At 46.8% G+C, this 15,389-nt stretch overlaps 1 protein-coding gene across 9 annotated transcripts in view; it reads right to left on the bottom strand.

Moving 5' to 3' along the window:
• Window positions 1-15,389, bottom strand: part of DAPK1 (death associated protein kinase 1) — a 188,592-nt gene that overhangs the window by 38,169 nt on the left and 135,034 nt on the right. For all 9 annotated transcript variants that reach the window (XM_078436895.2, XM_078436896.2, XM_078436889.2 and 6 more), the window contains exons 12-18: window positions 13,699-13,818; window positions 13,155-13,253; window positions 12,219-12,317; window positions 10,812-10,910; window positions 9,639-9,836; window positions 7,607-7,804; window positions 2,987-3,085 (exon numbers count right to left, since the gene is read on the bottom strand). In XM_078436895.2, coding sequence (XP_078293021.1) covers window positions 2,987-3,085; window positions 7,607-7,804; window positions 9,639-9,836; window positions 10,812-10,910; window positions 12,219-12,317; window positions 13,155-13,253; window positions 13,699-13,818 — 912 coding nt within the window. The remainder of the gene's footprint in view (window positions 1-2,986; window positions 3,086-7,606; window positions 7,805-9,638; window positions 9,837-10,811; window positions 10,911-12,218; window positions 12,318-13,154; window positions 13,254-13,698; window positions 13,819-15,389) is intronic.

Below are 15,389 nucleotides of genomic sequence, written 5' to 3'. Positions count from 1 at the left end.
GAGGCTAGAGCCGGGGAGGTGGGCCTGAGCCCAGGAGCAGCTGCAGGCCTGGGTGGTGAGAATGGGGGAGGCCACTGAGATGGACGCGCGGCTGGAAGAGGCGAGCAGAGGCAGGAAACGCTGCTGGTGCGAAGACAGGCAGGGACACGGTTGCCCCAAAAGTCAGGGCAGGGTTATGCTGTGCGGAGGGTGATGCAGCGACTGAGACAGGCCCCGGGGTGGTGACCTTAAGGTTCTGTTTCTTGACCTGAGTGCTTATAAAGGTGCTGATCTTACAATAACAATTCAGTAAGTTTTACTTTTGTTCATGTGCTTTGCAAAAAAAAAAAAAAAAAAAAAAAAAAAAAAAAAAAAAAAAAAAATCTGTGTTATATCTTACAATAAAAAAGTTTTGAAGGAGAGAGAGACCAGGAGGTGACTGGGGACTGGACCTAGAGGCTGGAGTCCAGCAGGGACTGCGTGGGGGGGGGGGGGGGGGGGGGCGGGCAGAGCCCCGGAAAAAGAGGTAAGGCGACCACTAGGGGGCGCTGCAGGGTCGAGAGCTGAGGTTAAGGACCGGAACTCTGGGGCTCAGGCAGCGGGGACAGAAGCAGAGGAAAGCCCCCCCACCTCCCGGCACTGTTTTCTGCCAATAAGGAGGCGGCTGCTCCCCAGCCCTGACTACTCAATGCTTGAAATGAGGCCCAGAAGAATGTGAAAGATCTCAGTAGTTTTAAAATACAGATTGCAGATCGAAATGATAACATTTTGCATGTTTTGTGCTCAACAAAATATATTCCTGAAATTAATTTCTTCCGTTGCTTTTCTTTTTTGGATATGGCTTCTGGCACATTAAGGACGGCACGACTACGCGTGTTAGGGCTCTGCTAGAGATGTCGTCAGCAGGGAGCACGGTGTCTCCATGATGATCCCCTCTCCTGCTGGACACCTAAGACAACTGGGAGAGGGAGACCCTCAGTCTCTACTGCACGGCCTGGGAGGCAGGGCGCAATCTGGCCCTGTGCATCCCGGCCCGCCATGCTGTACTACAGCCCACCGTCCTTCAGGCTCCTGTAAGGCCTTGTGGCTTCTCACAGGGTGCTCCCTACACTCTCCCTGAGGAGCACTCCTGACCCGTGGAAACTCCCTCAGGGCCCTGGTGTGTAACCCTCTGGAGACCCCATTAACTGTACATTTACTGCTGTGGCTCGTGGGTCTGTCTGACTCTCTGTCAGGAGACTGGAAGTTTTCTGAGGGAGGAGAAATCACCTGCCTGTGCCCCACTGTGTTCCTGGGTCTTAGCAGTGCTTGGTGCACAGTACATGCCTAGTATTTGGGGAATGAAGAAAGGAGTAAGGTGCGTGAGTGGACTCCCAGGTAGCAGGGAGGCCCAGTGGTGAGCAGAGAATGAGTGGGGAGATACACTTGAGGGCTCACTGGAGGGGGAGGCCACTCGCGGGAGGCAAGGAAATAGCTGCTGTGGGCAAGGGCTCACAGAGGTCATGGGGCAGCACTGGGGACCCAGCAGAGGCCTAGGGCTGCACATGTTTGCGTCCCCAACCTGTGAGATGTGGCAGAATCAGCAGCTGGTATCTTCAGAGCTATCCCTGACAGTTTGTTTTTTATGAGACAACATTTGTGACAACAAACAAACAAACAAAAAAACTTCTCCTCATAAAAATGCACATAAATACTCTATTGTGGAGTAACTGAACTGAGTGCCAAGACATGGCTGGGCAGGGTTTGATAATGGCACACGAGGCCTAGAAGCCCATGCATGGCCATGCAGGGTTTTGTGATGGGCAAGGAGGTACCCTGAGAAAGGGACAATCCCATCTAGAGCACTGGCCTTCACTGGGCCTGCAGAAAAGCCCAGCACAGGGCTTGACACTACAGAGAATGGGCCCACTACTTGTGGGGACAGAATGACATCAAAGGATCATCAGTACAGTCAGGGAGGCAATGTCTCCGACCAGAGGTCAATAATTTTCTATAAGGGGCCAGAGAATAGATAACTTCGGGCTCTGTAGGCCATAGGGTCTTTGTCGTAACTGCTCAACTGTGCCCTTATAACGTGAAAGTGGCCACGAATATGTAAATAATGAGCCTGGGTGGGTCTCAATAAAGTTTGATTTATAGAAACAGCTGGTGGGCTGTAAACTATGAGCATGGCTGGGTCCCAGTAAAACTTTATTTACAGAAACCAGGCAGCGGGCTGGATTTGGCCTGCGGCCTGTAGTTTGCCAACCCCTACATGACTCTCCAAGAAATGAGGCCTTGATTTTCCCAAAGTTGGCTGCCATATTTTAAAATCCCAATGGATTTCCTCAGATGCACACTTTACATCAGCAAAGCATTAGTGAGGTTTAGCAGACTCAACCTACCATTAGGCCAGAAACAAGTCAAATGATAAAATTTCACCGTAGCAGTAAAATGACCATCTTATCGCATCAGTCCATGTATTTTCCCTCTTTGGTATTTCATGAACTGTAAATCAAAGGGCTCCTCCTGGAGGGTGGTGCCAGGCACGGAATGAGGGGTGGGGAGGCACCGGGAACAAAATAAGAAAGGCAGACTTTTTAAACAAGAGAGAACAGCTCTTGTAAGCAGTTCCCCACCCTGAGGCCTGAGACTTCTTCCTCCTTCCTCCCCCAAAGCCCAGGGCACCTCCAGAGCCGTTGTAGGGGAGGGGGAGCATTTAGAAAAGGAAAACACACATATCTAACAAAACACCCTAAGGCGCTGCTGTGTAGCACGGGAAACAGCAGGCATTCCTGGCAGTGCGGGCCCCAGAGCACCAAGGGCCCTGGCACCAATGAGCATAACCAGCTATCACCCTGGTTCTGTGTGGGCAACTGTCTACGGAACGGCACTGCAGGAGCAAAGCTTAAGAGCAGCTTGTCTGCTTGAGATGCAGTTGCCAAGCGATACCTTTCCCCGATGCCCTTGAGGCCCAAAACGTTCTCTACGGCTTTCCGTGGCTTTCTCCTGCCAGAAAGTGACTCACCGAGGTCAGCGCCTCCACGTTGGCGCCCGCCAGACAGAGGTAGCGGACCACGTCCAGAATCCCGTTGTTGGCTGCGAGGTGCAGAGGCGTTCGTCCATACTGGAAGACACACAAAAAGAAAAGCCCAAGGAGAGTCCTTCTCACAATGGCTTCTGAGGGTGGCACTGACGGGAGTCTATCCCACGGGCCGGTACTGTGTGCGGGATCTGGGACCCCCCAGAAGAAACAGGACGTGTGGACTCCCTTCTCCAGAAACCCTCCCTCTCCTGGGGGGAGGCAAGCCAAGAGGAATGTGTTGAAGTATTTTCCAGTTAAAAGAGTCACTTTGAAAGAAAACTGCAAAGGATGAAAGAGTAGGAGGCTTATCACAAGATAACTAAATCAAGTCTCCTCCCGTGCTGGTAGAAAGGAGGCATGAGTCAGGGTTCTTATTAAGGGGCCCAAGGTTCCAGAAAGATTTGCACCACAGTTCAAATTAGACACTGCAAGGGACAAAGGGATGGAACGATAGCCAGTGAAGTCGTTCTAATGAGGTGACATTGCAAAGCCATGCCCACCATGCTCTCCACTGTTTATGTCTGTGGTTCCCAAACTGTGTGCCAAGGCACTTCAGGGCGCTGCAGTGAATCCATGGGGTACTGAGGAATATTTTACATTGTTGATGGAACCAGCAGGTTCAGACATAAAGTGAACTACTCGCTCCAGGCAGCTTAGGGTCTCAGCATTAGATCACACTGCCTTCCTTTCAATGCCATCATATCTGCACAGCGGGGGGTTGGTGGTTACTGTGACAAGAAACAAGTACCCTGAGAACACGGGTGTAGAATAGGAAGTAATGCAGTGTCCAGCCTGGCTGGGTTCAAGGTCTGAGGAGCTGTGAGGTGCCCAATCAGCACACACATCCCATCAGCATGCAAGTGTGGTTATGGAAGAATGAAATGAAAATATTCATTTTCTTTCCATTTGTGGGCATCGTTTTTTCCCCAACAGCTACTGAGTCGTTAGGACATAAATTCTTACTAGGTTGTTCGGACTGAACTGCTTAATAAACAGAACTGTTAGGTATTTCTTCTGCCCTGGGGGAACCACAAAAAAACGTATCCTTGGTGGATACTGGAAGCAGAGGAAGTTCAGGTGTCTGTCTTATGCTGTTTATTTGCAAATGTAAGTTTTTGTTATGAAGTGAACACATGCTGACAGAGAAAGTGCAAAGGACGTGGCAGGACACATAGGATCCGTGGTGGAGAAGAGAGGCGCTCCTTTCCTTCTGTCCCCTTCCCCAGGGTCCCCTCCTCAGAGCACTTCCAGCTCGATCCTTTGGTGCCCGGCCTTCCAAGCTTTTAGCTATGAATCCACAAAAGGAAAGAAAAAAATGTGAAAAGCCAAGACATATTCCACTTTCTAGCCTGCCACTTGCTACGTTCCCCTAGTAATACATGGCACACACCTTGCGGGGCCTGTGACTATCTCTAATTTGTGCTTTCGGCTACCTGAGTAACACTTGGCATGTGGATGTGCCACAATTCACTCAGCCAGCCCACGGAAGATGGACACTTACGGTGGTTCCATTCCTGCCCCTTACAAACAATGCTGCAATGTGCGCACCGGCCTGTGTTAGTTTACTATCGTCTCGAGTGATCTAGGGAGCAGAGATCAAATACCCTAGAGATACAGTGAGAAGGAAAAGAAGTTGTGAAGATGTAGCAAGGTGTTTGGATTTCTGTGTAAGGAAGAGGAGCCTGGCAATGGGAGGTATCGTTCATGGAAGGGAAAAAGGACAACAAAGAAAAAAGACTAGGAAGTTTACATGTTGAAGGCCCCGACTTCTGGCAGAACCAAATCCAAACTCCCGAGCCTTACGGTCAAGGTCTTGCACCCCAATGTCCCCTTCCACCTGCATTTTCTCTCTCTGCCCCATTGCCAGCCTCCCTAAATGCCTACACTCCACGTCAGCTACAGGTGCAGCCAGACAGCCCCCAAACATACACAAACACTTCCCCTGGTCTGAAACACACTTTCCTCTCTCCTTCATCCAAAAGCTCTCTCTGTTTCTTTCATGTGCAGATGTCCGCATCTCCATAGCACCTGGTGCCTCTTTCACAGCAGTGACTGCAACATGAGCCCGGCTACACCAAAAAACACCTGGGGGCACGAACCATTCACTATGCTATCCACAAGCCCCTCATCCTGCTCTGGCACAGTACTGTCAGAGAAAGGCACTAACACACACTTACTGGGCACGGAATTGTCACGCATATGCCTGGATATGTACATGTGTGTGTGTGTGTCCGTGTACATGTCCACATGTGCGCGTGTGTGTGTATGTGTGCCCATTTGTAGATGTGAGTCTGTGCGTGTCTATGTGCATGTCCGTGTGCCTGTGTGCACGTACACGCATCTGTGTGTTTGCGTGTGTGCGCATCTGTTTATGTGCGTGTGTCTGTGTATCTTTGTGGGTGCACGTGTCTGTGTGCTGGTCTGCGTGCATGCATGCACGGGTGTCTGTGTGTGCATCTCTGTGTGTGTGCCTGTGTGTGCACGGGTGTGTGCATGAGTACAACATGCTTTCTGTCTTCGCTGGGAAGAGGAAGAAAAAAACGAAGATGTCACCAACCCACTGAAGAAGGTGTGAGGCCCACGGAGTGACGGTGTGCCGAGTCCCTGAACACTGATGGCGGCCTGGGGACCTCGTCTCTGGCTCCACGTGGAGCTGCCAGTCAGCTCGCTGCTGCACCAAGAGGGTCCCAAGTAACTATCTACACGAGGCTGCTGATTCTAGGAGGGTGACACTGTGGAGCTCCAGCTGAGCTCAACTCAGTGACAAAATCACCTACAGAATGCCCTCTTTGTGCCGCTGTGTGGCCCAATATGGTAAAAGCAAGTGTGTGTGGGTATGTATGAACTACCATCTGCAGCCTCAACAACGTAGAGGCCTTCCCATTAAATAAGTCAATTGTTTTTAAACATGAAAGTCTAGGGTTATCTTGCTGGGTATTTTAAAAAGCAGACTTAGCAAGTGCATGGCTTGCACTTAGGCGCGGGGTGAACACCCATTCCCTTCTTTCACTTAGTGCCCAGTACCATGAGTCACCCGCTCTGCTCCCCCACCTTCCCAGGAGACAGTTCATCCCAGATTCTGTGCACACAGTAGGCCAGCTGTGTGGACTATGGCCAAGTCCAAAGGTATTCAAGTAAGTACCATGATGTTCCCTGAAGCCATTTTTTATTCGTTTAAAGACTCCTAGAAGGGGGGCGCCTGGGTGGCTCAGTCGGTTAAGCGTCCGACTTCAGCTCAGGTCACGATCTCGCGGTCCGCGAGTTCGAGCCCCGCGTCGGGCTCTGGGCTGATGGCTCAGAGGCTGGAGCTTGCTTCTGATTCTGTGTCTCCCTCTCTCTCTGCCCCTCCCCCGTTCATGCTGTGTCTCTCTCTGTCTCAAAAATAAATAAACGTTAAAAAAAATTTAAAAAAAAAAAAAAAAAAAAAAAAGACTCCTAGAAGGAAAGCCAAGATCTTGATGCTGCTTAATATTACATTTGGCTTTCCCCTTAAGCCACTTTACCCAACAGACTTGGCAGGATTAGAATGGGATAAACAAAGAAAGCAACCAGCACAGCAGCTAATGCCTAAGACCTATGATCCTGTGTTTTCAAATTTCCAGAATGTGAAGACTGCTGATTTCAAGATTCATGAGAATTAATCACATAATAGGCAAGAGGAATAATTTTTTGTAGACGTGTAATTTTCCAGCTATTTTAGCTGTTAATTCTCTTACCTCAAACAAATCATGAGAAAATTCTGCTGGCATCGTGTCTGCCATTTATAAACAAACACTTCCCACAATCAAAATTTTAATTCCACTTGGACTTTGTCTTCAACACAATCGTGAAAGAGTAGTGCTTGCCTTTTGTACAATTACATGCCTTAAACCACATGAATATACAACTGTTCTGTCCTATTTGGTAATGAAAGTCTCTATAGTATTCAGGGAAAAGGAAAGGTGTTAGCTAACTTCTAGAAGTCAACATATGGGGTTTTTTCATTTCATCGTGTGACTATTTTCATTTCTTTAGTATTCACCAAATAGTAGCATTCCCTTGGTCTTACTAAATTTATTTAACACAAAAAAGGTGTTCTGAATGTTTGACCATAAAAACTCTCAAGGGAGAAAGCCAAGAAGAGAAATCTGGTCCTAGGAATCTCAATGAGGTGTTTTCCTGGAGATTTAGTACTGCAAAAAGATGTTCTAATTTGACTGATGTTCTGGGATTCTTCTACAAGAGGTCACACACAGACACACACACACACACACACACACACACACACACACACACACACCCCCTTTCTCTCTCTCCCTCTCTTGATGTTCATCAGTAACAACCTGGCTAGGTAGGAAGTACTTAATAATGTAATGATTTTCTGTTATTTCACGAAGTTACTCAAAAGTCCAATGTAAAGTATGATTTAATGTAGACAGCTCTACAAGCCAGAACAGAACAGGTCCCTATGAGTAACACTGGCTTTGAACAATGAAGAGACGCGAAGAGAAACTTGGAGAAAACCCAGAAGCAGGTGGAGGGACACGCCCTGCTGGCCCCCGAAGGGATCCCCTCCAGGGTTACCTTGTTGGAGATATCCAAATTGCAGCTGGCTTCACAGAGGGCCACCACAATGGGCACGTTGCCATCTTTGCAGGCCACGTGGAGGGGGGTGTTGCCGTGCCTATCTTGGAAATCAACAGAACACCCCTGGCTGATGAGAGCCTGGATGACCTCCATCTGGCACCGTCTCACAGCAAGATGAAGAGCGATGTGTCCGTCCTGTAACAAACACCAGGGGCCGTGAGCACTTTCCCTTATGCATGTGGGCCTGGCCACCTGCCTTTCCAGCCACCACTGGGCCAAGTTTACTTGGCCAATGGCATTGTTACTGCAGATCCCGAAGAAGGATTACAACACATTCTTTACTCCTGGCGAGTGGGGGAGAGGTTTTGTGTGCCCCACTCTGAACAACCACAGACTAAGCTAACCATCAGCCTGACTAATTCGGGCGTGGCCCTAACAGTCAGACAGAAAGACCCAACACTTCTTGTCTCTAAATGTATAGAACTTACGTAATTGTTGGCTCTCCAATGGCCTGTTTTATCAAGCGCTTAAAAACCCCTTTTATTTTTTTAAAATCCTGTTTGAGAGAAAGAGGGACAGAGAGAGCATGAGCAGGGGAGAGGCAGAGAGAGAATGAGAGAGAAAATCTTCAGCAAGCTCCACACCCAGGGTGGAGCCCGACACGGGGCTCAATCTCAGGACCATGAGATCATGACCTGAGCCAAAATCAAGAGTCAGATGCTTAACCAACTGAAACACCGAAGTGCCTTGAAAACCACTTTTAAAAACATTTGCTCAGCAGTCTTCACTTACTTCCTAAGCAGAAAGCCTTATCATTTGGGGCGCCTGGGGGCTCAGTCAGTTAAGTGTCTCTTGATTTTGGCGTAGGGTCATTACCTCAGAGTCATGAGATCAAGCCCCAAGTCAGGCTCCACGCTGAGTATGGAGCCTGCTTAAGATTCTCCCTCTCCTTCTACCCCTCCCCACAGCTGGCAATTGCTCTCTCTCTCTCAAAAAAAAAAAAAAAAAAGCCTGTTTTCTCTTACCCAGGGAGAAACTGAGAAAGCCATGGGAAGTGATGTGCTCAAGGGCTGTCATACATATCAGAGGCAAATAAAACATGCTGAATCGATGCATCCCACAAAAGACCAGCCTGGGAATTCCCTCCACTTGTTACGGAACCCCTGGCGAACAGACAGGTTGAGTTTCGTGAGCTGCGTAGAGAGTTTGGGGACATGTCTGTAACTTATCTGTTCTAAGGGTTCTCTACCTCAGTATACTAATTGACATCTGGGGCCTGTGCTGGGAGTTGTAAGATGTGTAACAAAAGCACACGGATCTTCGTCCACTAGATGCCAGTAGTAACCCTCACTCCTGGCTGTGACAACCAAAACCAGGCTCCAGCCACCACCAAATGCCCCCCTGGGGCAAGCTTGTTCCCAACTGAGAACCACTTCTCTGCACCAAGAAAACACTCCACAAATGGCAGTTCCTAACTTACCTACAATATCCCAAATTTGACGATACGAAGAACACCACAGCCTCATTTAAGTACAAGCTCACAAACAAAAACAGTTTATGCTGAATTTGCTTGATTAATAAAGGAGCACCTGGTCTAGAGTTGCAATTATCAGCCAACTAAGAGTGGTTTTTATCTTTTTACGAAACAGCGGGCGATAAAAGTAAATAAACCATCTATTTCTCTGTTTTGCTACAAAGTAATAGAGAGTTGCCAATTTTGGTCCTAACTGAAGATTGTCTTAGGCCCAGTGATCATTCCTATACCTGCTTCAAAGCTAAAAAGGCGGAACATAAAATAGACAGCTGAGCCATCTGACCATAGAGTGTTAACATGCCACAAATGAATATTAATTGTCAAACAGAATCTCATATTAATAGATTAATAATTATCAAACAGAGAAGAGAAAGGACCATTGTAATTTGCTCCATTCCAGTTTGTTATTGTAGGTAATTAATGGAGGAGTCTTGTGGTCCCATCAGCCCCCCGGATCACCTGCCAGTGCGTGTGATACATCTACCCACAAACCACCTTGTCGGAGGCATTGAGGTCGGCTCCGTGTTCAGACAGACACTCCACGATGTCGTGATAGCCCCTGGCAGAGGCCGTCAGGAGGGGCGTCTCTCCTTCTCGATTCTTAATGTTCACATTGCAGCCGGCTTCACAAAGGGCTTTGGCCACAGAATAATAGCCGTGCCAGGCAGCACAGTGCAAGGGAGTTTCTTCTTCCTGGCCAAAGAGACACACGGGTAAAGGAGGAGAACACAAGAGAACACCGTACAGACGCAGTGAGTTCCAGCCAACATCGGCAGCCGAGTCAAGGCAGTAGAGAAAAAAGAGCTCGTGGCAAAAAAAAAAAAAAGAGCAAAATCTGAAATAATGGACGCAGGTCTGATGTCTCTCCTTCACTAATTTTCTTTCCTCAACACTTGGGTGTTGGATAAATTCAGTTTTCCCTTAAGTTTACTAACAACTGACTTTTAGGAGCCCCCTGGAACCACTGGTTCAGCTCTTCTACACAGGAGAACCCCGGGGTGGATGGATTTATAACATCTTTCTTGTCAAAGTGCCTTCGTTCAGTTCATCTGAGACTCCTCACAGGAGGAGAGCACTTATCTGAGCGGGAATTCTTGTAACAAGCTTAACACCTCAGGATTTCTGTCATGTGTATAACACAGAGATCACTCACATAATTTGTTATTGCTCTGGCAAAGACGTGCTGAGATAATTGTGCTTTAACAAGTCAGGGTGATGGCTGGCCACGAGATCTATAGGATTGTAAGGCCTGTATATTCACAACGAACATCATTAGACACAGATGTCTGTCTACGAGAGGTTAGTACAGTGAAGTGTTTACAGGATGACTCTGGAACCAGACTGTTTGGGTTTGAGCCCCAGCTCTACCATTTATAGGCTGTGTGAGCTTCGGTATGTTACTGAACCTCTCTCTGCCTGGATGTTCTCTTCTGTAAAAGAAGGAGTGAAAATAATAGCAACTTACTCACAGGGTTGTCCAGAAGAGTGAATGAATGAATGAATGAATGAATGAATGAATGTTAGTGCTCCTGTTTGAGTCCCTGCCCTCAGAAATCTAAGCAGAAAACCTACCTTGGATAAAACCCCAAAGGACCCGACCATATCAAACGGCTACGGGTACAGCCACCCAGCAGGCGAAAGGAAGTAAGGCCGGCTACCGTGACCCACCTTGTCCTGGAAATTGGGGTTAGAGCCAAAGTTGCACAGTAACTGAACCACATCGGCATGGCCATAGCGAGCTGCCACATGAAGGGCTGTCTCTCCAGACTGTAAAAGAAACAGCCAAATTCAGAGCACTCTCCGGGAGCAGACTCTAGAAACTAAATGCACAGGACTGGAGGCCCACTCCCATGCATGCCTGGCTCCAGTCCTCCCCTGAAGGGGCCCCCACCACCCTCAGGCCACATGCCCCTTTGGTCCTGGGGTGGAGGGTCCACCACACAGCTAGTGTGAAACCCACATGTGTAGTCCCTCCTGCTTGTCATAAAACCTCCTATGTGAGAATGTTTTCCTTCTCTGTCATGGCGGTTCTCAATCTTCTTTATGTACGGATGCTTGTAGCCATGTGATTTTCTTTTTAAAACACAAAACTCCTGTTTTAACACAGTTTTATTTATGAGCAAGTTTCTGATTTCATTGTCTACATTGAGAATGTTATTTCTTACATTCTCAGAGATTAAAAAAAAAACATCACTATTAGCCCACAGTGGCATTCTCCGAATTTGCAATAGGTGCAATTTCCCTATGATTTCCTTATGATATTTTACTTATACCTGTCCAAAAACTGTGACTATAAACTGATTGATACAAAACAAGATGCTTGCTGCTACCTGACCGAAAACTGCCATCATACGTGTGTGTGTGTGTGTGTGTGTCTTTGACGTGAATATCATCCCTTACAGAGCAGTGCACAGTCCATACAACTGTATATGGCAGCTCCGATTAAACATGAAAAGTCAGTCTACAAGCACTAGGAGCAGACAGGAGTTGCACAGTAGAACGCATAATGAATGAGGAGGTAAGAATCCTTGGTACATGTTCGAGCCCTGCCAATGAACTCACAGGGTTCTTGTGTGAACTGAATGAAACACAGATACATGAAAATAAGGTAACTTGCTAAATCAACAGCTTTTGTTATAATACCTTTGCTCCCCAAAGCCTTATTTTATATGCATTGTCTCATGAATTCTTCTAGTGCCAGGGACTGTAAGGTCAGCACTGGCAGCTACTTCAGAGGGGAGGAGAAGGGTAAAGAGATGTACACATGGCAATTCGATACAAGGATCAGGACTCGGATCTGCTTCTGGTTGTCTTTCTAGTAGAACCTTGAGTGTCCAGGTTATGGGGCAGATAATTCACTGCTTGCATATTATGCCAACTAGCTGGCAGATGTCAGCTAAATGCAGATTTTAATATTAGACTCAGCCAGTAGCAGAAAGACACTTCTGAACTTCCCTGCAGGAAGATTTTGATCACGAGCCCTTTTGCTTTGGATCCAGATGCAGGTGGCATGTCCACACTCAAACGTCGCCTCAGATTACTTCCCACTATCCCTAAGAAGAGAAGGAGCCTTACCTTGTCTTTAATATCCAAAGGGCATTTGTTCTCATTGAGAAATTTCAGGGTGTCCACGTGGCCATGCCGAGAGGCCCAGTAGATGGCATTGGATCCCCCCTGCATAAAAACCAATGTGGAGTCACATTTCCAGATCCAAATGCACACGTCCCTCAGACTCACTCCATTTCCCTTCCTGTGTGACGGCAAACTTCAAAGGAGCAACTTCCAAGAGGAACGAACTCTCGTTTTATTCTTTAGTATTGATAAAAAGACCAAGGTGATGTAAGATGTTAACATTCTGGGAAGTGGGGCAAAGGGGCTCCAGGAGCCCTCTGTCCTATCTTTTCACCTTTCTTTGGTAAATCTAGAATTACTTCAAAATCATGTTTTTGTTTTCTTAAAACCTTCATTTCAATCTCCGGTTCAAATTTCCTCCGTAGTCAGGATTGGCTCTAGTCCGTGCACAGTTCTGTAAAATCTATGGCCACTGATGGCAGATGCATTGTAATGACTATTAACTGTTGACCAACTGTGTCTGTTCTCCCCCCAGCGTGACCCCGCACCTCAACGCACATGGACCATCCTGACTTTGTTGCCCTAATACACATGCAGGCAAATACATCTCTGATGAGATTAATCGGACGATGAAAATTTTCCCGGATGTGACATCTCATAACACTGTTGAGTACATGTGATGAGTAAGGAATAGATCTGGGGTAGTGCGCAAGGAAAGGCTGATGCTGAGCAACCGAGCCAAGAGAAAGGGACGTATTTGCCTTTTTGTTTGTAACACGGGTCAGACTGGACCAGGCTATGGGACAGGTCATCTTCCTTTGTAGGAGACTGAGAAATGAAGTAAGGGGCACATGTGGTTTTCCTCTGTTAACTCTGTGATAGGAAGACATTTGGAAATACTTAGGAGGTAATTCAGTGGCAATAAAACAGAATTATGACCTTGTCCTGGACATCAATTCTTGAGCCTCTTTTAATGAGCAACTGTAGTATTTGAATATTCCCACAGCCAGCAGCAATCAGTAATGGAGGTGTCCCGTGCTGGAAGAGACAAGAAAAACATTTTTTGAGGTTTGGTAGGCAAGGAAAAGCAACTGTCACCGTTGTCCAACACCACACAGCTTCTTAGGTCTCAATAGATGCACAACCACTGCTGTGTAACAGGAATGGGGACAGCCGGGGGAACACCCAGCCTTCCTCTGCTGGATTCACACTCAAAGGTGACAGTTTCATGTCCAGGATGAGCACATTCACAGGGTCGTGGGGAAAGGCTTTGCGTGGAGAAAGGCCCTCGGTGCATTTGACCTCATTTCTAACTCAATTCACTCTCTACGCAGAAGTGATTTCTCCACAGTATGGAGTTTGTAACAGCAAGGGGGGGATGGAGAAGCAGAAGGGATCTTTTTCACCGTGAACTTGGAGGTGTACAGTCACAGTGACCACCCCCCACCCCCCGCCCACTACCCCTGGCAGAACAGTAGCAGACCTTGTTGGGTTGGTTAACGTCATAGTTGGACAATGAGCCCAGGAGGTGCTGTAGGCCTGGGACGTTGTCATCATTGATGGCGTGGATGATGGCTTTCATCACAAAGGAGTCTTCCTCATCCTTGAGAGGGACAGTGAAGAGGGAAAAAGAGTTAGCTTGCTGGCCATGATCCTCTTATCAACATAAGAGAAATCAATGCTCATTTGTCAAGAGAAGCATCTAGAGGAAAGTAGGCCACTTAATCTACAAATCCACACAGTCATGAAAGGAACCAGGAGGTTACTTTTTGCTCCTTCCATGTAGGAAACTAACGCCACCTTCTTTTACCTGTGCCTTAACGTCACTTGCATTATAACCCAGATGGCAAACACCTTTCAAGATTCAGATTTAGAACAACTGATAACAAGTTATCTTTTGTGTTTATCTTGGACACCTTTCAAAATATATAGTCCCAGAAACCACTGTAGAAAATATCAGGCATAACTCAGAGTCTAAAAACCATAGAACCAAAGAAATGATACCTCTGAATTTTACAGTCTTAATTTGTAATTTGTCCAATTATAGAATTGTTATTTTTTGATCACTGGAATTTCTTCCTCCTCTAAGTATAGAATAACATGGCAAAATTCTCTGAAAGCTAGTCACTATATATACATATATGTATATTTTAAAGATCCTAAAGGAGGAGTAATGTAAAAATAAAGGCCAGAAAAAGGAAAACAGATGCATTGCTAATTACAAAGAGAAAATAGAGAATGTCAAACTAGTTAAATCCTTGCCAATTTGTCAAAGTTTTCTTATAGTAAGATATTTACCAAATATGGTACATTAAAACTAAAGAATAAGCTAGAAAAATCCCAAACAATATCTCTGGACTCACAGAGGTATGGCTCCTAATATTTCAAATCTGGAAAAGCGTTATCACAGAGGCTGAGTCTCTGCTTGTGGGGTGGAATGGAGAAAGCATTTCTCTGATTTCTGCTTTCTCTTCTCTATGGGTCTGAATCCAAACCTCATGAGGGTTTTAATAATATTTGGACAGACTCCATGTTAAGAATGTCATAGGTTTTGCTTTTCCATTACAATTCCAATCGATGACTAAGGGACATTTGCATGAAAGGGACAGTCAAGAGAAACGAGGTGAATGGGGGGCGGGGATAAGCAGATGGTCCTGACAGGTCCTCATGATCAGTAGGACATCAGAATGATGAGGCAACATGAGTTCCAGGAGGGGTCATCCCACCTAGAACCCCCACGCACCCTGGGGCCCTCTCCCTCCCTAAACTTCACACTGTGACACATATATTTTCCTCTAAGTGCTTATTCAAGATGATTTTAATTTATAACATTTAATTGTTCTCATCTTCCTTAGGTTAACAGATTTTGTCTTGTCCCTGGTTCCACTGTTACCCTCAAACAATTCCCGAACCTAGACTTTCTTTTCCATGTCCTCCTTCTCCAACCTTGCTTCTTTCCCATTCCTGTTTTCTCCTTAACATTTCTCCTTTGACTCTACAAGGCTACACCTGGAGGCTCAGTGAAGCAACTAGCTTCGGGGCGGGGATAGAGCTCATGTCTGCTGATGTGTGATCCTGCCCATGGAGTCCCTGGAATCATTCATGAAACACTGACTATGCAGTCATGGGAGCAGGTTGGTTCCCACAGAACCAACCTTTCTCCCTTCTCTGACA

This window comes from Panthera onca, chromosome D4 (assembly GCF_046562875.1).
Source record: "Panthera onca isolate mPanOnc1 chromosome D4, mPanOnc1 haplotype 2, whole genome shotgun sequence".
Classification (NCBI taxonomy): Eukaryota; Metazoa; Chordata; class Mammalia; order Carnivora; family Felidae; genus Panthera; species Panthera onca.
The sequence above is the reverse complement of the archived record's forward strand: the minus strand, read 5'-3'. Positions and strand labels throughout refer to the sequence as shown.